Below are 20,926 nucleotides of genomic sequence, written 5' to 3'. Positions count from 1 at the left end.
GGTCACAGGTCAATTCTCATTGTCACGGGTCATTGTATATTGGTCACGGGTCGTTGTATATTGGTCACAGGTAACTGTGTTCTGTTCACAGGTCATGAAGAATTATCACAAGTCAATCCAATCTGGTCACAGGTCATTAAAGATTGGTCATAGATTATCTGCAGTTCACAGGTCACTGGTCACTGGTTATCTGTAGTTTTTAGGATTATCACATGTCACCTGTTTTTAGGATTATCTGTAGTTCACATGTCACTGGTTATTGTAAATTGGTCACATGTCAATTCTCATTGTCACATGTCACTGTATCCTGGTCACAGGTCACTGTATCCTGTTCATAGGTCATGAAGAATTATTACAAGTCAATCCAATCTGGTCACAGGTCATTGAAGATTGGTCACAGATCATTTCATACTTTTGTCACAATTAATTGCAATTGAACCACTCCTATTTTCCTGAGTCTTTACAATTGGTCACTGGTCATCTTTTGTTGGTCATAGTATAGAGCATATTTGTCACATGTCATTGGATATTGATCATATGTCCCTTCATCCTGGTCACATGTATTGATAAATGGTCACAGGTCATTACATATTGGTCACAGTTCATTGACGTCTAGTCACAGATCATGTCATATATTCACAGTTGATTGCACAGGGGTCACAGGTCACTACATTCTGATCACAGATCATTATATATTGGTCACAAGTTACTGCATTCTGATCACATGTCATTAATAATGATCACAGTTACTGCATACTAGTCACGTGTTATTGAAAAATGATCACAGATCATTTCATATCATTTCATATTGATCACAGTTCACTGCATGACCATTGTATAACAATTTTTCCTACAGATTTTCATGTGTGATACATTCGTTGAGTTTCTCATACGTGCTAGTGGTCACACATTCCTGCCGTACATCCAAAGTGCATTACAAAAATTTTTAGCATTATATTGGTTATGATATGGTCAATATGTATCATCCAATGTTGTGCATCCTACATTTACAAAAAATCAATGAATGAAAAAACGAGGGAATTATAAAAAATATATCAATGTGTATTTCCAGTCTTCGTCATCTTCCTCTCTTTATTCTTGTTGCTTTAACTTAATGGAACTAAACTGTTGCGTGTTCTGCGATTGTGACCACTTTCACCACACCGACTGCATTTGACGGTTATGTTTTCCTCATACACTGGTCTGAATTTCTTCTTAGTAAGCCTTCCACAACTTCGCTTTTGATTAGGTGCAATTACAACTATGTCATAAACATCATTTGGCACTATCCATTCAGCTGGATTTCCTACAGGACAAATGGTTTCTTGGTATGTATTTCTGAATGCTTTACTTGTGTAGTAGTAGGAACAATATTCATATGGATCCATCTTCATGCTCGCAAACACAGCCAAAGCATGTGGACAAGGTAGTTGATCAACTTGAAGCATCATACATGTGCATGTCCAGTTTTCTATACCAACAAAAGAGGAACTTTCGCTGCTAACTGAGAATATTGCCTGATTAGTATAGGAGACCTATAGATATAGATTCAAGTTATAGACATAATAAGTCACATAATGAAAAAGTAGAACACAGATGAAATTGCATGTCACATAGTTATATATAATATTGCAAAAAGATTACTGAAACACAACGGTACAGATCACAACAGAAGTCACAGCACATGTCGCAGATCAATTCAAGTAAGTCACATATTATAGATTAGGTCACAGTATTTAACTTTACCCTCAAGTTTCTCATATTTGTGCTCACTTCCCTTATCTTCTTCTCATACTTGCTTGACAAGATTGTAAAAGTGCCTTGAGCGTGCTCATTGTGTCTACAGAACCAAAATTGTAGAATTTATTTCAATGACTCCAACAAAGCTATAATAGGGTAGTTCTTGGCAGACTTTGTGACCGCATTAATCGACTCCACAATATTCGATGTCATTGTGGAATACCGGTTTGAAGGCATGTGGAAACGTGACCATCTTTCAGGTCGAACTTCGTCTTATAAACAAAACTATGGAAATGTGTATCATATAGTGTATAGTATCATGTCAAACGTATTTATGTGAATATCATCATAGGACAACGTATAGTATAGTACCAGGTAACCCCTTATCTTCTCATTAATCGAGCCGAGTTGTTGCATGTAATATTCATATTCCAACAGTATGTAGGCACGAACAGCTGCATTGAATGCTTGTGTTATGTTTTGTCCTGATCTCCCGTACCGTGATTTTAAATTTTGTAGTAGATGGTACGAACATATCCCGTGATATGTTCTTGGATACACGTTTTCAATTGCCTTTTTGATGCTGTTGTGACGATCCGACACAAAGTACAAACCGTCTCTATCCCCATATGCTTTCCTCAACTGTCTAAAAAATCATGTCCATGAGTTGTCATTCTCGTTATCCCCAATCCCAAAAGTAAGTACATAAATGTTGTTATTTGCATCTTGTGTACATGCCGCGAATAAGGTGCCACCATAGTGTCCATTTAGATATGTGTCATCAACCACAACAACTGGCCTACAATGTTTCCATCCCCGTATAGATGCACCTAGTGCCATGAAGCAATATTTAAACCTATTGTGACCATCAATTTCTAGACTTGCGATCACATGATTTGTTTGTTGTAGCACAGAAAAAATGGCTAGTATATTATTGAATAAATCAGTTGGATCACCCCTTAGCACTTTCAGAGTTTCCTCTCGAGATCGCCAAGCTTTGACATAATTCAAAGATACTCCATATGTATGCAGCATGTCGTTGCGTATATCGTTCGGTGTGTATATGGTACGCGATGATGTGTACTTGTACTTAATGCAGGTTGACATGACTGTCTCTATTACTTGCATATGAGTACTGAGTACGATGTTTGAAGCACATGTGCGACCTTCTGCAATGTGTCTGATTTTAAACATATATGTTCTGGCTAACTTCGATGCTCTACATGTCCAATTACACTCATCACATGAACATTTCACAAGATAGTCTTTCTAATCGGACCGAACAACCACGTACTCAAATGTTTTTTGGATTGCATAAAACGACAAACTCAATTTCATTATCTCCTTGTTACGGAAAACTCTTCCTTCCTCTACCTCTCTAGCATCTGCCACCGCCACAACTGTGACCTCATGCTCAAGCTTGTCACTAGATGGATCCATTATTGCTCCACATATATCTGATGACATATCTGTTAATGAAAATTCATGTTCGTTCGATTGAACATCAGCTGATAGCGCAATAGGCTATTTTTCGATATCTGCAGTTGTGACCTCGATGTGAATTGGATTTTTGGTAGGGTCACAATTCATATCCTTCAAAACCATGTAAGACAAGATATTATCGTCACTTTTGATTGCTATAGGAGGCAGATCACTATTCAAGACATACTTCATTATCACAGCAACTTTTGTAGGGTCGAAGGTAAACTCTTTCATAACTGTGTTGACAAGCCTCAAATACCCGCAACTACAATCAATTAACACCAGTGACATTTGTGATCCATTCATCAGACATACGTGAATTAACCCCATTTCTGCAAAATGAGCAAAAACATGATCAGTCAAACATCCAATTATAGTTACATCTAATTACATATGGGTCAAAATTATGTTAAATGATCAAATGTCACAACAAACATATGTCGAATTTCAAAGTATCATTGTCACGTATTGAATACGTGCAAGTCACATATTTTTATTTTCCAGATTTTTTTACGAGAGGTCACAGGTCATTGCATATTGGTCACATGCCATTGAAGAATGGCCATAAGTTTTTGTATATTGGTCACAGTTAATTGCATATCGGTCACAATTCTGTTAAATGATCACAGGTTACAGCAAACGCATGTCGTATCTTGAATGTCATGGTCACATATTGAATACATGCAAGTCACATGTGCGTATTAAATCACAATTACATGCAATAATCATTCATGGTAAGTAAGTGTAGATCTGTCGCATATGATTAGATTCAAAAAAGAGCATTAATATCACATGATACAGATGCAGTATGTCACAGGTCACAAATTCTGAGACACAAACACCCATGCGTACTGACTGCATGAGGTCATATCTTATGAATAACCGATCACATGTTTTTCATAACGGTCACAACAGTTTTGAACAGCAATGTACGATATTCATGATCACGGTTCCGTCAAAAATTACATTTTTCATCAATCGAAGATTGTCTAGCATGAATAAACAACAAATTATAATGAATAAATCGTAATTACACACCTGATGAATGTAATCAGTGACTGTTCGAGGGACCGTGTTTTAATCCGACGTAATACGACCTAGCGACTGCAATTTGTGATCAGAATTCGATTTTACCGTCACTTCCGCGAGAGCCGGTGGTAATTTGGATGTATTTTCAGATCTTCTGGATATTGGAATCAACTTGAGAGATGATTTCTTCTTTTTATGGATAATCCTGCTGGTACGGTATCTCAGGCTAATTGTTCAGGATTGTTTTTCATTTTTATTTAAACTAATATTTGTATTTATTTTTAGGCTAATATCTGATTGGTGAAATATGATACTTGTTTTCTTATTTTTGAAATGCCCTATATTTAATCTCTTGTATATGAAAATTTTCCTTACTAAAATTGGCTTAGTTAAATCCCTTAATTTTCACTTTGAATTTTTGACAATGACTTTTTGGATGTTAAAAGACAAAGATATATATATATATATATATTATACAATTTCAAAATATTATTCTGTTTAAAAGACAATAGGACAATTTTAGTTAACAAGTAAAAAAATCAAACACTTCCCACTTAAAATTTTAAAATTAACTAGCTTTTCTTATCTGTTTATTTCAACACAGATAAAAACTCTCTCATTTTTTATCTGCTTCAACATCAAAATCTCAAAAATTTATTAAACGCTAAAAAATATATTTTTTTATATCTATCACTTCGAATGGATAAGTATATTTACGTATGTGTAATTTCGTTTTAGTTAAATTATTATACTTTTTAATAGATAAATCATATTTCGACAAAGATTAACGTGTAGATAAAATTTTTTATATGTTTATAATTTTTTTATGCATAAATAAGAAAAAACTAATCTGCATGTATATTATTACAGACGAGATTCATGGCAATGTACATTCTGGCTAGCCTTAATAGCTAGCTATTAACAGCCTTAGGCAACGACTGGGCCAACTAGTCTTAGCTGACTGTTAATAGCTGGTCCGACTTTTTTAATTAAAAATTATCCGGTGGTTGGACCAATTTTTCGACTATTTTTTATTATAATTAAAAATTTTGTTTTGTCATGCAAATATTGACATAATCCCGATTTGTTACTTCGATGATTTCGAATTGATGAAAAAGATCGATAGATATGGAATTGGATGAGTGATATATTTGGTGGTATTCCAATTTTCATAACATCGAGTACATCATATGCTGAATATTTACCATGATTTACAAAACAAGCTAAAAACTGATCGCCCTTAGTAAAATATGGAACTGAAATTTCAATTTAACAAGCATTCATCAATTCCGATTCCACCTATGAAGTTTACTTTCGGATGCTGAAGTGATTTATCAATTTGAATTGAACAAAAGGTACGTGACTCCTCTTTGCATGATTTAGTCATCGAAAGTGAATACGAAGATTCGAATGAATCCATTGATTTTTAGGATACAGTTGAGATAACTCACGAGAATGATATGGTTATTCTCGAAACAGTTGTTTCTCATCGTGATCTCGCTGTCGCGCATAGAATTCCCGCGATAGTTTACAACAATGATAATGGAAATGAATTTACAATGACGATTTAATTGCTTTATCCCATCAGAAACATGAACGAGGTGGGAGCTTGAGGGCTAGATCCCGTCATTTAATTCTTTGCGTGTATTTTCGATGATGAAGATTTACATGTTGAACTCCTGTTTGAACAAAGAAAGATTTGTAGGAAGTTGTGTATCGGATGTTATTAAAATACAACTTCGAGTTCAAAATAAAGAAATCAAACAAGTCATTATTGACAATTGTCTACGTCAACAACAGTTGTCGTTGGCATTACGAGTGACAAAGATGGACACGATCAACTTATTTATAGTCACAAGTATACACGAAAATATACTTGAAGAATGGGGATTCGTCAAAATGATTACAGGCAACCCAAAGCATGGTTTACTGGTAGACATATAATGCACAAGTATCAAGACGTACGTATGATCTACAAACATTCGGACATCATTAATGACATTTGTTGATAGTACGGAGTGGTCGTAAACTATTAAAAGGCCTAAGTATACGCATTGGAGATTTAATGGGCTCGATCGAAGAGAGTTAGGCTAAATTGACCAGGTATTGTCATAACATGGGGATAATTAATCATGACTCGACATTTTTATTGAAACAGAGATTTGCTTCAAACTTTTCTTCGTGACTCTTGGATAATGCATTTGAGATTTCAAAATGCGATAATTCTAGTCAATGGTACCACATCATGCGTATTGTATGTATCATAAACAAGGCAACCTGAAGACTAGATATCGGGACAACGACATATTTTTATTGTTTAGAAGAACGGTAGAAGTTTACAATTTTGAAAAGTGTAATAAGTTAATGGTTGAAATAAAAAGTAAATCATTATCAACATTGGATTATCTAAGAAAAATGGGGATCGAACATTGGCACATCACATTTTCTTGGACATCTATATAAAATGACAACGTCATACAAATGCGGAAATCTCTCAATGCATTAATCAAGAAGGATTAAGAGTTACAAATCCTCGCGATTATTGAAAACATTCATAACAAGTTGCAATAGTGATTTCACGACTACCGTATGAAATAACAGAGTTTCACGAATGTGTTAGCTCTTACTCGGGAGGATAAACTCTTCAAGGCTGTAGATGTTGCGAGAAGGTTGAATGTGGAGCCACTAGATAAATTGCGCTTCTCCGTAAAATGTACACATGATATGTCATATATGGTGAACCTGACTAATAACACATACACTTATAGTCGATTTCAGTTAGAGAGTTTTTTCGTGTAAGTGTGCAGTCGCAACGACTAAGTATAGAGGTTCAATTATTAAAAAATAGAATGGTTCGATTTCGAGTCTAGAATCGATTCAAATCAATTGATTTTCAATTCTAACATTGATAGCCCTAATAAGAATTGATTCAAACTGTTCGATTGGATCCCATTTGATTCGGGAATTTGATCCACCCCTAATCCATGTTATTGACTTAGCGTAGAAATGAAAACAAATAAATAATACCTTATTTGGAGGGAGATTAAAATTAAATTTTGATAAAATTTGATAAATGTATGATTGAAAAGTTATGTGATCTATAAAATATGTGATTAAAATTAATTGCTAATTTGACTTTATTTTAATCCCTATCAAATCGGGAGTATGTTCTTATTTGAGCCACATTTTTTCAAAAAAATACATTATTAAACAATGATTTGACATCATTTTAATCACGCATTTTTCAATAAAATAATATTACATATAAATTTAAAACTTTTTTTATTTTGTAATTATACATTTTTCATAAACATACTATTTAAAAATTTATTTTAAAAAAAATAATGTAACTCACAAGGCAGCATATCATAATAGTTGTGTACATAAGATCAAAATTTACTAAATCAAATAAAAAATAAATAAATTTACCCACTTTCTTTTTGAACGGGGCATTATTCATATTAATAGAACCAAAAACCGCTCTTTCGTCAACACACACAAATTCTCCCTCTAAAAAGTATCATTTCTCTCTAAAGTCGCTCTTTGTCATTGAATCCAATGGCTTCCAACCGCGAGGAGAACGTGTACATGGCGAAGCTGGCGGAGCAAGCCGAGCGGTACGAAGAGATGGTGGAGTACATGGAGAAGGTGGTGACCGCTGTGGACGGCGACGAGCTGACGGTGGAGGAGCGCAACCTCCTCTCGGTAGCATACAAGAACGTGATCGGCGCCCGTCGTGCCTCCTGGAGGATCATATCATCAATCGAGCAAAAAGAGGAGAGCCGTGGCAACGAAGGTCATGTATCCACTATTAAAGGCTACAGATTGCGCCCGCCCCCCCCCCCCCCCCCCCAAAAAAAAATTTTCTAGTAATCCGTTATATTTTACTTCATTTTGACGGTACATGATAAATATGAGAAGTTATTGGAGCAGATGATTTAGGTTTTATGATCTCTTTATTTAATGATCTGGAGTTTAAAGCTTAGCAAGTTTGAAAAATCGAAATATTCTTGTCAGTTGTGACATATAAAAGAGGAAATATGTATTATTTTTCTCCATTTTGTTCGATCTATGAAAGCTACTTTGAACTTTTGGTTGCACACAATGTAATAGGGGACGAGAGATAGGGTTGAAATGTATGTCTATGGCGTATGTGTTTGAGAACATCATGGAGCATTTTAATGCAAATGTAACGAAGAACTTCATTTTATTTAATTTTACTATGCTTTAGAGGATATAAGCATGGTCAGTAGAGTTCAGTTCATTTTTATGAAAAGCATTTATTAATTATTGATGATTTCCCTGCATTAGTTGAATAAACGTAGACGCTAACCTTAAATTTATGTGTTGGTTTGTGAACTTATTTGCTAATTAAATTTATTTTGTTATTTGCAGGATATTGCAAATGCTGAGCTGGCTCCAACACATCCAATCCGGCTTGGGCTGGCACTCAACTTCTCGGTGTTTTACTACGAGATTCTGAATTCTCCTGAACTTGCTTGTAATCTTGCTAAACAGGTTTGCAAGAAATCAAACTTGCTATCTCGAATCCCTCTAAGTATCATGTAGTAAGATGCCTGGCCTAAATATCAGTGCAGAAACGAGTAAAGATCTTATTTAAATAATTGGGCATCTCTATGACTGGTCTAGTTATTAAATTTAATGGGTTTCTGTTAGTTGACAGTAACAATACAAGTCTTGGCTAATGTTTGCTTCTTGCACTGTCTTAAGGCTTTTGATGAGGCGATTGCGGAGTTGGACACTCTTGGGGAGGAGTCGTACAAAGATAGCACTTTAATAATGCAGCTTCTCCGTGATAACCTCACTTTATGGACTTCAGACATGCAGGTAAACTTTGTGTGTTCTGTTCTTTATGGATCTCTTACATCCCTTTTATTGGAATTGATTAAAGAGTGTCGATTATTTTTTATGCAGGATGATGGTTCAGAGGAGATCAAGGAAGCACCAAAGCCGGATAACGAGTAGATTATTTTTGTGCTTTAGGCATTGGATCTTGCTCTGCATTATCTTACTGTTCTTTTTTGAATTCAAATGATGCTTATATAGTCTGCTTCTCTAGTGATCACTGATTTAGAAGGTTTTATCTCCATGGTATTGTTGTTTTCTGTTTTTCATTTCTCCTCTAAAGATTAATGTTGTCCCAAGCTTGCTTTCGGTGGTATTCATTATCTGTTGTATTTGACAAAGGAATCCATCAATATTATGCTTTTATTTCGACCTGTTGTTTTACCTTCTGCTTGTGGCTTTTGTGCAATTAGAATTTCTTTGTCCTCAGGTTCTGAATTTGATGGAAATATGTAGATCGTGATTGATTCTCTCGTTATTGGCTTACTATGATTATCGAATAGGTGAAATAGAAATTAAATTAATCATCTTATCTTATTCTACATGGGTGTCAATTAGGAATAAACACATGCACACATAGACGCATTGAGAAATCACGATGACGTCGACTCTAAACTATTTGCTGAAGGCCTCTAGGGCCCTTCTTTTTATTGGCAGTCTTGCGTCGGAGCAACTGCATTTTTGAATTGCTTCTCGACTCTCGACTGCTTTCTAATTAGCGTTCATTGCGAACGTGTTAAAGAGTCTTAGAAATAAGAACCCAGCAATCTGGTCCTCCTCATTGCTGAAAACACCAGCATTTGGGTTTTGAGCATATGGGTCCTGGGTGCTGCACCTACAAACTGATGGCTGGTGGATTAAACTGCTGTCCGGTATATACCATAATCATAGGGGGGATCAAGCAAGTTAGAATTAGCTGTTGAAGTTTGAGAGAGAGAGAGAGAGGCTTTATCCATAATAATGGTACACCCTTGTGGGTCTTGTATAGTTATCATTGTCAACTACACAATAGGTGAATCAGGATTCTCTAGTCAACAGGTAAAGTGGCTAAACCAACAACTTTGACTGGTGTGGTAGAGGGCCATTTATGATGAATAAAAGGTTTCATCTTCTGTGCCTTTTAACACTTTACAGTTGTAGTTGTACTAGTAAAGTAGGGTATTTGGCACTTACAGCCTGGGAAATAAATAGCCTGTTTTTTTGTCATATTTTCCATTTTTCAATCGATAAATGTGAAATTTTATTGATCAAAAATCATACACATCAGGCATACTCGGGCAAATAACGTTCTATTGAATGTGATCCGCATTTACTTGTGCGACTATAGAACTCCCCATCAATGCCTTTTGCTTTTAGCTGGCACTTCGTAAATGTTGCAGAAGATGATTTTATCGGGATCATATTTTCTGTAGACTATCTTATTGCTTAAATAAGTAATAAATGCCTGCTTATCATTCATGTTTTCTCACGTCGAAAAGCAACGTAATTTTCCACTAATACAACTCTTAACTGATTCTTTCTTCCCAGTTCCCACTGACAACCTTTTAATCAAGCAGTCTCCTAAAAGTAGTAAATGTTATGCATAATTGTATATATGAGTGGGATGAACTGGTTGGTTTATTGGACTAGATGACTTGGAAGCATCAAGGAAGATAGATATATTACATATGTTTAGTCCAATCTTAGTTAATTTTGAAAAAAAAAATGTCCTAATCATTAAATGTATTGAATAACATCGAGTTTCTTAAAACAGTTATTCTACTAGTGAAATTAAGGTTCGTGATAAGTTCAGATTATTAACGAACAAAATAATATATTTAATGAAATAAATAGACAAGAAATTGAAAATTCCAAAGAGGGTCCAAATGGCTCCTAAACTCGAGTCCTTGAACATCCACAGGATTGCATTCGTGACCTGGCTCGTGAGCCAGCATAAATCTTGCTATGCCTGTTCTTTCCTTGCTCATTCTTTGACCATCGACCTCATGCCATAACCTTTCTTTAGCTCCACTTCTTATCTCTACTTCATTGATCCTCGTTATCCTCACGACTACTCTAAAAAAACATAAATGAAATAGAACTTCGACCATTTAATGTAGAATTAGAATTACATTAAGATGTAGCATACAATTGATGGAAGCCAATTGTATTGTTGTCAACTATTTTAGCAATAATTAGTATGTATTGGCAACTTGAATAGAATTACCAACAATTATATTATCCATTATAATCGACGATCATCTTTCTAAACAATCAATGATTAGTGAGGACAATTGTCATATGGAATGTTGACAATCACCTATGAATATTCAATCACTAATCACCAACAAAAAAGTTACATCAAAGTTTAGTCGGTAACACACAAAAGTAGTAATAATAACAGTAGAGAAATGATTACTTTAACCCATTAAAAGAATTATGTAAAATGTCGAAATATTTTTTAAAACAAAAGGTTGTGAACAAACTCCAATTTTAAAGATTGGGATGAAGTCGCTGAAGGTTACAGGCACCAGAAAATTAATGGTTCGGAATCGAATATTAGGTCCTTAAAGGGAAAAATTAGAAATCTAGCCAATCCTCGATTCTGGTCTATATCATGAGTTGATAACGCTCTTTTCTAGTCCCATTTTGTGAAGAAAAGCAACACTGTGACAGCATTTCACCCTTTTTCATTTCTCCGCTGACTGAAATCAACAAAGGTTAGTCCCCTTCACGAATTTTGCCGGGACCAGCATACGGTTGATTCCCACAATGGAGCGGCTGTTTAACGAATGGCTATAGCCCACAGATCTAGGTACAGCACCCAACACCGAGAATAGGTCTGAGTTCAGAACAAAGGCTTCATCCAACACAACCAGAAAGTCCAAACACTTAATTAGAAGAGAAATGCTGTTATTAGAAAGACCTAAATTGGAAGGAAACTCAACCCAACCAGTTGTACACGGCTCGCAACCAAGTTGAAAACCATAAAGGGCAATCAGTAATTATAAACTAATTTTGAGCTACCAGATGGTGATACTAAAGAATTATTACCCACCAATTCACTACATTAGCAGCAAATATAAAGACGACGTTCAACAACAGTTACTTTTGAGTTTTCACAAAACAAACTACTAGTAAAGTCGATCACCACCTGTGCATCAAACAACAAAAACACCAAATTCATTACAGCACATCACCACCACCGGCCACTGAAAATCAATGTCTGCATAACCAACTGGAATTAAAATTATAGTCGAGTACTTATATATTCCTTAACAAAGATAGACAAAAGAACACCACCATTTACTACTGTCACATGTAAGCAAGATGATCAGGTATTGTCTAAGCACGCTCGCCCCTAATTCGACGAGCTAGCTGGATGTCCTTGGGCATGATGGTCACACGCTTGGCATGGATGGCACACAGGTTGGTGTCCTCAAACAGACCCACAAGGTAAGCTTCGGCAGCCTCCTGAAGTGCCAAAACAGCATGGCTCTGGAAACGTAGATCAGTCTGCAACCAAAGGACAAGCAATCAATCAGGAAGCCCATATCAGAAAACCAAAAAAACCACATAATTTAAAAAACAACAAACTGAAATTTATTCTCAGTAAACTTTTGCACCATCTTTCTACTCTATTATTGCTACATCTGGTGGGACAACCAATTATTTTAACAAAGATCAGGAAATAAAAACAAGATTCTTCATCACAATATACCTTGAAATCCTGGGCAATTTCACGGACAAGCCTCTGGAATGGAAGCTTCCTGATCAAGAGCTCAGTACTCTTCTGATACTTACGGATTTCACTAAATTATAGGATTAATGATGCAATGAATCAGCACAATTGAAAGACAACCATTATTCCACAACGTGACCAAAAAGCCATTGAAGTGTAAATATCGAAAAAGGAGTACTCACCGAAGAGCAACAGTACCAGGACGGTAGCGGTGAGGCTTCTTCACACCCCCAGTTGTTGGAGCAGACTTACGGGCAGCCTAAGTCAGGCAATTGAAAAAATATCACATCAGGCATTTCAGAAAAATGTAATTACATGTATGATCCATAAGCAGAACAAATCAATAGCAAAGTAGGACCTTAGTAGCAAGTTGCTTCCTGGGAGCCTTTCCTCCAGTGGACTTGCGAGCAGTTTGCTTGGTACGAGCCATCTGCAGATTATCCCTTTTATTGCATTAGAGTCATATTCTTAACTTTTCCCAAAGAAAAGGCCTTAAACAGTTGAATGGAAATTCCTAAGGTAAGCTCCTATACCAATGCCTGTTTGCCACCTCATATTATAAAGAAATCATCAAAAGCATGAACCCTGACATCATGTTATCAAGCAATAGAGAAAGAATTTTAAGAAATCAACCTATAATAACCCATCGAAACCCTAACATTTGGACATAAAACCGTAATCTAACACGATCGTGACAATCCATCAAGAGAAACACGAACATCGTGATGAAACAGCCAAATCGAAAAGCCAAAACAAAACCTAAAACCAAAATTCCAACCCTAAGCACGTATAATTATTAAATGACAAAATCGTTATCAAATTGAACAAACTTAACCCCAGATTCTTCTCAAGAGTGTAAATTGCAAAATCAAGATTCATATAAACCCTAATCCACGACATACGTGTAAAAATATGATTACAGTAACTCACCTTTCAGAATTACCTCTCTGTCTGTTTTCTTCCTTCAAAAATTCGAAATCCCCAATCATTTCAGGGTGGTTTTAATATATAGGCGTTGAGGGCGCTTATCATTAAGAAAGTGGACGGTAGTGATTTCTTATCACGATGTATAAAAGGTACAAAATCTCACGGCTATAAATACGTAAGTTGAGTATGGTGGACGGCTTGGATTTGAGGTTAATGGTATGACTCGGATCAAGAGGCCTCACTAATCTTTCCCATTGGTTATAAATAATCAGAATTACAATTGAAAATTGTTTTGGGGCTCGGCATTTTGTAATAGGATCAATTTGGAAATATTGCATATAGTTGTAATTTGATCCCAAACATTTAAACTTTGACAACTAAATCCCTTATCTTTCAATTTGATAGAGTAATGGTCCTTGTAGATGATTCTTATCCATTCTTTTGCTAAAACGGGAACTTGCAAACGACCTCACACGTGCACGTGCACCTTTTTAAGGAATGAAAATGGTCAAATCAAGATTCTAAAAGATATGAGGGTGATAAGTAAGTAAAAATTGTATTTTCGAATTATTGATTTATTGTCATGCCGACTTGTCAATGAAATGATTTTGAATTAAGGTTTGAGAATTTTAATAGTAGTTTGAAATCAAATAAGATTGTTCACAAATTTTGAATAAAAATTTTAAATTTTGGAAATTTTAATACAAAAAAGATAGTTTGGCCAATTGTCCATTAACAAATACCCATAATTACCCTAATTTCATAAGCCCATTATCGATTAAACACTGATATTTAGCATTCATAAGGCTAGAATACCAATCTAGGTGGAAGAACCTGACATGTTCAATTTATTCTAATTAAATGTAAGATTATGAGACCCACCTGATTGGATTCATCATATTTTTCCATCTAGATTGGTGTTCTAACACCATGAGTGATAGATATATAATTTTTTTTACAAGTCAATCCATATGGGATATGTCAAAGTCTAGACCCTCTTTATATTACGTCCTCAACCGACAAACGTTGTCGTTGTTTGATCGTGACCTTTATTTGATTTTTCAGTATTTAAATTTATAAATTTGATAGTATCGTTTTATCTAAAGTAAAGTATTAAGATATTTTATAATCAATGAATTAGTATGATAAAGTGAACAAAAAGAAAAATATTCTGCAAACCAACTCATATCGAGTGTTTCAAACCATTAGAAATGATTCGATTTAGGTTTGAATATTTCTTAGTTTATTTTAAATGATTTTGTTTGAAAATATGTCAAAAATCGACTAAACCCTCTCACTTACACCCCTAATGACAAGGTGACAAGGTCTAACCTGTGTGTGCCTAAGCGATACCTAAGCATAATAAGACATTTCCCTTTTCTTTTCGTTTTTGTGAATTATTTTAATAAAACCATTATTAATTACTTCTCTTATTTGATTATTTATTTCAACTACACAATGGATGCAAAGAAGGAAGCAGATGGCAAAACTTCAAAAAGAAACACTCATTCAACTACACAATTCCTTTTTACAGAAAGTATGAGTAAATTAGATCTAAATTTTATACCAACTATAAGAACTGGAATAATACCATGCACCAAAAATATCCTGTATCCGGAACAGCTCTCCAGAAAAGGAAATAACGATGAAGAAACAGAATTTCGAACACAAAATGTATCCCTTCTATTGCCAGCCAAGTCCAGTTTGAACCGTCCCAAAAAACGAACACTTTACAACTGCACGGCAAAAATTTTCTGCGCCCTGAAATGCTGGTCTGGGGGTTACCGGAGGGTTACTGGAAGTCTTTTATCTCACCAAACCGATATAATAACTCTCTATAGAAGGCGGAAAATTATCCTTCGGACCTTGAAGATAATTTCTGATCCTTCCACTGTTTAGTCACAAAAGAGAAAACAGTTGGCAACCTTAAGGTGATTCGCAAGACGTTGGATAGAAGGTTGCACGACGTTGGAGTTGGGTGATAAAGAACTTGGGAGTTCGGGCAAGCATATGGGTAAATATTGATGATCACTTTCTTGAAATAGAGCCAGAACAGCACGGCAGAAGATAAATCTGGAGCGATGACATCATGAACATACAAAATCATTAGCTTAATCATGGATATATTATAATTTGCAAGATTACTAAAGAATTATTAGAGCCTAAAAAAATTAGATTTTCTACGAATTATTTCGAAGTGAATCTATATCAATATTACTAAACTTAATGGATCAAAACGTCAATGTAAAACCACCTACGACCTATCACCCTCTCCAAAATATTACAAGATGGCATGGTTGAGACAGAGTACAAGTTACCTAAGAATAAGCCGCCTTAGAAATGGATCCGACAGAAGTTGAGCCCAGACAAGATCAAGGTCAGTAGATGTACAGAGGATCACCTCCCACTCGGAGAAGGCAGCGGACAAAATGGTCTCTGCATCACTGTACACATCCTGAAAGAAACCAATTAACATATGAAACCATATGATGATGCAACTATTTTCTGAAGAATTGAATCAGTTAATAAAATTCATTTACAGAATCATCATCAGATGAATTGCAATCAACCGTCTGGCAGAAAGCTTGTAATGGAGTAGTCAAGAACAAGGTGAACTGACTTCCATTTTGTGCCATATTGGCACCACTCCGTTTATTGAATGAAGTTCTTAAAGGAGAAAGAAATAAAGCAGCAGGTTCACTCCTTTCTGCTCCATGAAGAACCTGAAGAGCAGTGTATATATCAGCAAGTCAGTAGGAAAGATTGGAAAATACATGTTATTTGAATTCTTGAGCAATGATTTCTGAATTAAAACTATGCGTGGGATTACTTCCCATGAAAAAGTATGCTAAATTACATAGATGATTAAAAAAATCCAAAACATTCATCAAACTAAAACTTAACAAGGGGAACGTATTCAAGTACCTGGGATGCCAAATTATTGTATGATTCCCTCTGATTAGTACGCACCCACTACTTAATGGGTAGGACAAAACAGAAAAGCTTCATTAAATGTTGGAAACTAGGAATAAAACCTCCTTGCAATTATTTTTTGAGTCACAAGGGTTCAAGGATCAAGAAAATATTCCTTCAATGGACGACAAACAACTTTACATATTAAATAGTTCTTGGCTATTCAGCAAGAATTTATACCATGAGGGTTTATGGTTAAACCAAAATGGGAGGAATGATTTCTTCATTCTTCTCATTACTGAGCTAAAGTCATTTTTAAGCTTAATGTATCAACAGTGATTACAAAACTATTGATTGTTGACATGTAAAACATTAAACAAGGCACGAAGAAACTACCCAAGTGATCATGCCAAACAATAAAGATGAAAATTTTAGTTCACATAAAATAGTAATTAAACATTATGAATGCAGATTTCATCTCTAAAATGAAATGTGAAGATGCTCAGCACACCACAAAATAAATATATCAGCATTTTTACTAGTCGGGATTATTACTGTTCAAAGTTTAGACAAACCTGCCTTGAATGCATGGCTGTTATCACTATCTACTATCAAAAAGAGAGGTCTTCTAGTGAAAGGAATTATATCACCAGGGAATAAGATATTTGAACCTGTAACACAATCATATTTATTAGGGAGAATAAGATGAGAAGACCATGAGTAAAAGTTTCTCGAAATGGAAGACTAATTACATACAGTTCATTTATATCTTCCTACCTCCATTTCGACTTGGACCTAACCACAAGTAGTTATCAAAATAGTGACTTGAGTCTCCTTTAACAGTGAGATGATTTTCACATAGACAACTGTTCTGTTCAGGATTGAGTTTCAAACATTTTATTGGATTCCCAGAGCTAACCATTTGTGAAGTACTACTTCCATAACCAGAACTCCCTGCAATCATAACATTATATTTGGTTGTTTAGGATCGAATGGAGATATCTTGAGTGTTTTGAGAGACAAATTATATGTCAAAAGCCACCTGGGGCAGACAAGTATATAAGCATAACACTATCCAACGGAAGTTCCTCACAAATCGTAGAAATCACCTGCAAATAATGCGAGCAGTTAGAAATTTATAAGGAATGTGCAAGAAATGCAAGCAAGTAGGCTAATATTCAGACAAGTGCAATATGCAAAAACTTTCTCCCAAGCCCAAATTTGAAGCAGAAATTATGTCATAAAGTAGAAAATAACAACATAAAACTCCAGTACTCACATTTAATAACTGTGTCACCGATGGGCGATAGAGAACGGCTTTCTTAGGATTTGGAGGCAAAGTTGGATCTGTCATCTCAGCCACCAACTTCATATCTATCAGTCCCGAAGTCAGAGAATGATCAGCCAACAGAGTACCATTCTCTCTTGATTCAATGGGATGTGTTTGGTAGAAAGATCCACTAGGCTCCCATTCCAAACATTGCAGCATTCTGAAAGTGTCTAAAGTGAGTTCTGCAAATTTGATCTGAAATGACATGTAGGGAGCTCAATTTCCAGAGTGAACTAATTTGTCTTCAATAGCATAAGTGGTGCGAAAGCGGAATTGTTTCTTGAAACAACATAAAATTTTGGAAGGGAATAATTTTAGTATAATGAATTGGTCCTTGAAAAAGTGTATAAAGCTATGCTTAAATAAACAAATTAATTCCCTAATGCTAAAGACATAATTAAAATCCTAAAAGGAGAAAAAATCTTTATCCTAACCCAGGACAGAACTAGGCTTGTTAAATCTTGGGGGCAAAAGGTGGATTTGGTACGGTGTGTCAACAACCAATACCTATCCAAAGGTTATATTTTAAACTGTACAACGGAGGTTTTGAAATTGAGTGTGGGGGCAGTGGGGGCTAAATCCGCCCATCCTAACAAGAAAGAAATCATATTCTAATAAAAAAAGAGAAATCTTTTTCTAAACAAGAAATAAGAAAAAGGAATAAAACCTATCACGAAAAGAAATCCTATTTAGAATAAGATTGTCCTACATCAATCTTCCGACAAAATCATGTACCTCATTTTTATGATAGCTTGTCAGCACAGCATCGTGCAACTTTAGAAGTCTCTTAGCATTGAATCTGGCCACATATGGTAAAGAGGCTGGATACGAGTCAAATATGGCATGATAACGCAAAGGTCGACGGTTCCGAAAGGCAGATTCAGCTTTTGAGAATCGCATAATTTCTTGCACCACCAGCTTCCATTCTTTCAAGTTCGTATCCTGAGTGAAAATTGGATATGTAATCTGTCATAATGGATTACTGTTTGTAGTGCAACCATATTATACATTCCTTAGTTAAGATATAGACAAACCATCCAATGCTCAATTAATCTGGATAAAAGAAAACTTAAAACAACTTACTAAAATCAGTCAAAAAATTTTCAGATAAGTCCTCATACATTTCTTTAAAATTCATACTTCAGAATTGGCATGCATAACTATTTCAAGAGACATTATCAAATTAACAAATGAAAGCAAGTCAAACAAGTAACAGCTAGCCATAAAATCCACATCACTCAAGAGAAATTAATCAATGCATTATTTAAGACAATCCCTATAGGGAAATTAGTTTACCTAATAGCATTCACCCAAGTGTCATCTCCCAGTTTACAAGATCAACACATTACCTCGTCTGCCTTAAAATTCAACTATTTTTGCTCACGTTTAGCCCTGTTTGGCTCCCATTTTCTGTAACTCATATTTCCTCAGACTCATTTTCAACCATAACCTCCACAAACTTTATCAACTTTTCAATCACACATTTCATCAGCTTTTATCAAAATTTACTAAAAATCTACTTTTATCTAAACCAAACAGGGGCTTAGAACCAGACATTCGAGCACCGATTCATTCAAAAAGAAACAAATGGTATATATATTTATCCAAAAATCCAAAGAGATAGTAAATGATTGTATCTTCCTATAGGATCAAAAAGAGATGGGGGAACATTTAAATCTATAAAAACAACATATAAATCTATAAACTCGTAGAAAGATTAGCATTCAACTTTTTCAAGAAAAAAAGCACTAAATTAGCAAAAGATTGACCCAAAATCTAAACAATTAAATAATGCAAATACTATATCTATACACTTTTTACGCTAACCAAATACTTGTCCCTTTTTTTCATCATGCACATTTATACTTATGTTGCGATAAATTTACTTAACGTTGAATATCAATTAACAAAACTGAAACCAAATTATATCTCAGATAAAAATGTAACAGTTCAAGGCAAAATTTAAATGAATACAGGTGGCCTCTCAAAAAGCTTACGTGAGATGGTTATCGTAGTAGAAGAGCAAATTCGTACCCGAAAGTTGGTTTTACTATCCTCAACCAGAGCCTCGAGCTTTGCAACTAGCATCTTCACCAATTCCCCGCGGTTCAAAATCAATGAAACCATGACAAATCTGGCATAAAACCTCAACTCCTTGAACCTGACTCCACGATCCTTGATCGAACCTTGAAAATAGTTTCGGTTAAAAATTGCCTCGTAAAATATATACGCTTCGAATAAGAATCTAGCTTCACTGGTCCTCAAGTATTGGTTGAAATATAATTGGCCGATCCGAGAAGCAATTTCCCCAATTTCCCAACGCTGGAGCCCCGACTCCACCAGCTTCAGCCTATTCTCCTGCTGGTACTTCCATAGCCGCATGTAAGCTTTAAAAACTTTGTGGAAGAAATGGCCGAAGTGGGCTCCACTTTTTCCGTATGGATGCAATGGCACGTCGCGCACCCGGGCGAATTTACGCTCGGCGCTTTCCGCCAGAGCCCGGAACGTGCTCGGAACATGTTCGTTATTCGACATTTTGGCAAACAAAACTCAGCCCACTTGATTTCTCATACTCATAGCCATTTTTTTGGGTGGCTGCTTAATCAAATGAACAATTCCGGAGCGTATATGCGTGCCCGTGCATGCGCGTATGGAGAGTCCAGAGCAGCTGCATCACCCTGGGTGTGGGGGAGGGGCGGGGGTTGAATTTGTGGGTTAAAGCGATGGGATGTGTATGTGGGAGTAGGTTTTGACTAAATCGGGGTAATGTCTTATCCAACTGTTAGCGGTGTTTGTTTATTGTTGGGTCAATTTTCGGTCGAGGAATTTGTCCTAACTTGAAATATGACACCAACTCATATCCTTCGTCTCGAATTATTTTTGTGAACTTGAAATATGATATGGAGACTGTTTGAGAG

General features: G+C 35.5%; 4 protein-coding genes across 7 annotated transcripts in view; 1 reads left to right on the top strand and 3 right to left on the bottom strand.

The window, feature by feature from the left end:
• Positions 1-1,106: 1,106 nt before the first annotated feature.
• On the bottom strand, positions 1,107-2,847 carry LOC111409479. The gene is made up of 4 exons (XM_023039525.1): positions 2,479-2,847; positions 2,069-2,382; positions 1,747-1,840; positions 1,107-1,535 (listed from the first exon to the last, which is right to left on the bottom strand). The coding sequence occupies exons 1-4, from the start codon at positions 2,845-2,847 to the stop codon at positions 1,107-1,109; spliced, it is 1,206 nt and encodes a 401-aa protein (XP_022895293.1).
• A 4,875-nt stretch (positions 2,848-7,722) lies between these two features.
• Positions 7,723-9,491, top strand: LOC111409478 (14-3-3-like protein). Its single transcript, XM_023039524.1, has 5 exons — positions 7,723-8,078; positions 8,365-8,440; positions 8,626-8,769; positions 8,983-9,099; positions 9,187-9,491. Exons 1-5 carry the CDS (start codon positions 7,810-7,812, stop codon positions 9,235-9,237), a joined length of 657 nt encoding a protein of 218 aa, XP_022895292.1. The 5' UTR covers positions 7,723-7,809; the 3' UTR covers positions 9,238-9,491.
• A 2,639-nt stretch (positions 9,492-12,130) lies between these two features.
• Positions 12,131-13,896, bottom strand: LOC111409063 (histone H3.3). Of its 2 annotated transcripts, none has more exons than XM_023038962.1 (5): positions 13,769-13,896; positions 13,197-13,268; positions 13,021-13,097; positions 12,818-12,908; positions 12,131-12,612 (listed from the first exon to the last, which is right to left on the bottom strand). In XM_023038962.1, the coding sequence occupies exons 2-5, from the start codon at positions 13,266-13,268 to the stop codon at positions 12,442-12,444; spliced, it is 411 nt and encodes a 136-aa protein (XP_022894730.1). In that variant the 5' UTR covers positions 13,769-13,896; the 3' UTR covers positions 12,131-12,441. The 2 variants fall into 2 exon arrangements, with proteins under 2 accessions (XP_022894730.1, XP_022894731.1); XM_023038963.1 differs by having other exon boundaries at positions 13,782-13,860.
• A 1,355-nt stretch (positions 13,897-15,251) lies between these two features.
• Positions 15,252-20,926, bottom strand: part of LOC111409062 (protein SCAI homolog) — a 6,582-nt gene continuing 907 nt past the window's right edge. Inside the window, exons 2-10 of one of the 3 annotated variants that reach the window (XM_023038961.1) lie at positions 20,043-20,069; positions 18,744-18,950; positions 17,958-18,203; positions 17,721-17,787; positions 17,456-17,632; positions 17,258-17,349; positions 16,306-16,488; positions 16,084-16,220; positions 15,252-15,838 (exon numbers count right to left, since the gene is read on the bottom strand). In XM_023038961.1, the coding sequence (XP_022894729.1) occupies positions 15,661-15,838; positions 16,084-16,220; positions 16,306-16,488; positions 17,258-17,349; positions 17,456-17,632; positions 17,721-17,787; positions 17,958-18,203; positions 18,744-18,950; positions 20,043-20,069 (1,314 nt within the window). In that variant the 3' untranslated portion in view covers positions 15,252-15,660. Of the gene's footprint in view, positions 15,839-16,083; positions 16,221-16,305; positions 16,489-17,257; positions 17,350-17,455; positions 17,633-17,720; positions 17,788-17,957; positions 18,204-18,743; positions 18,951-20,042; positions 20,748-20,926 lie in introns of those variants that run through there. The other 2 variants (XM_023038960.1, XM_023038959.1) reach the window with 2 other exon arrangements.

The sequence above is a fragment of the Olea europaea genome, chromosome 14, assembly GCF_002742605.1.
Source record: "Olea europaea var. sylvestris chromosome 14, O_europaea_v1, whole genome shotgun sequence".
NCBI lineage: Eukaryota > Viridiplantae > Streptophyta > Magnoliopsida > Lamiales > Oleaceae > Olea > Olea europaea.
Note: the sequence above shows the minus strand (reverse complement) of the source record. Positions and strands in the feature narration are given on the sequence as shown.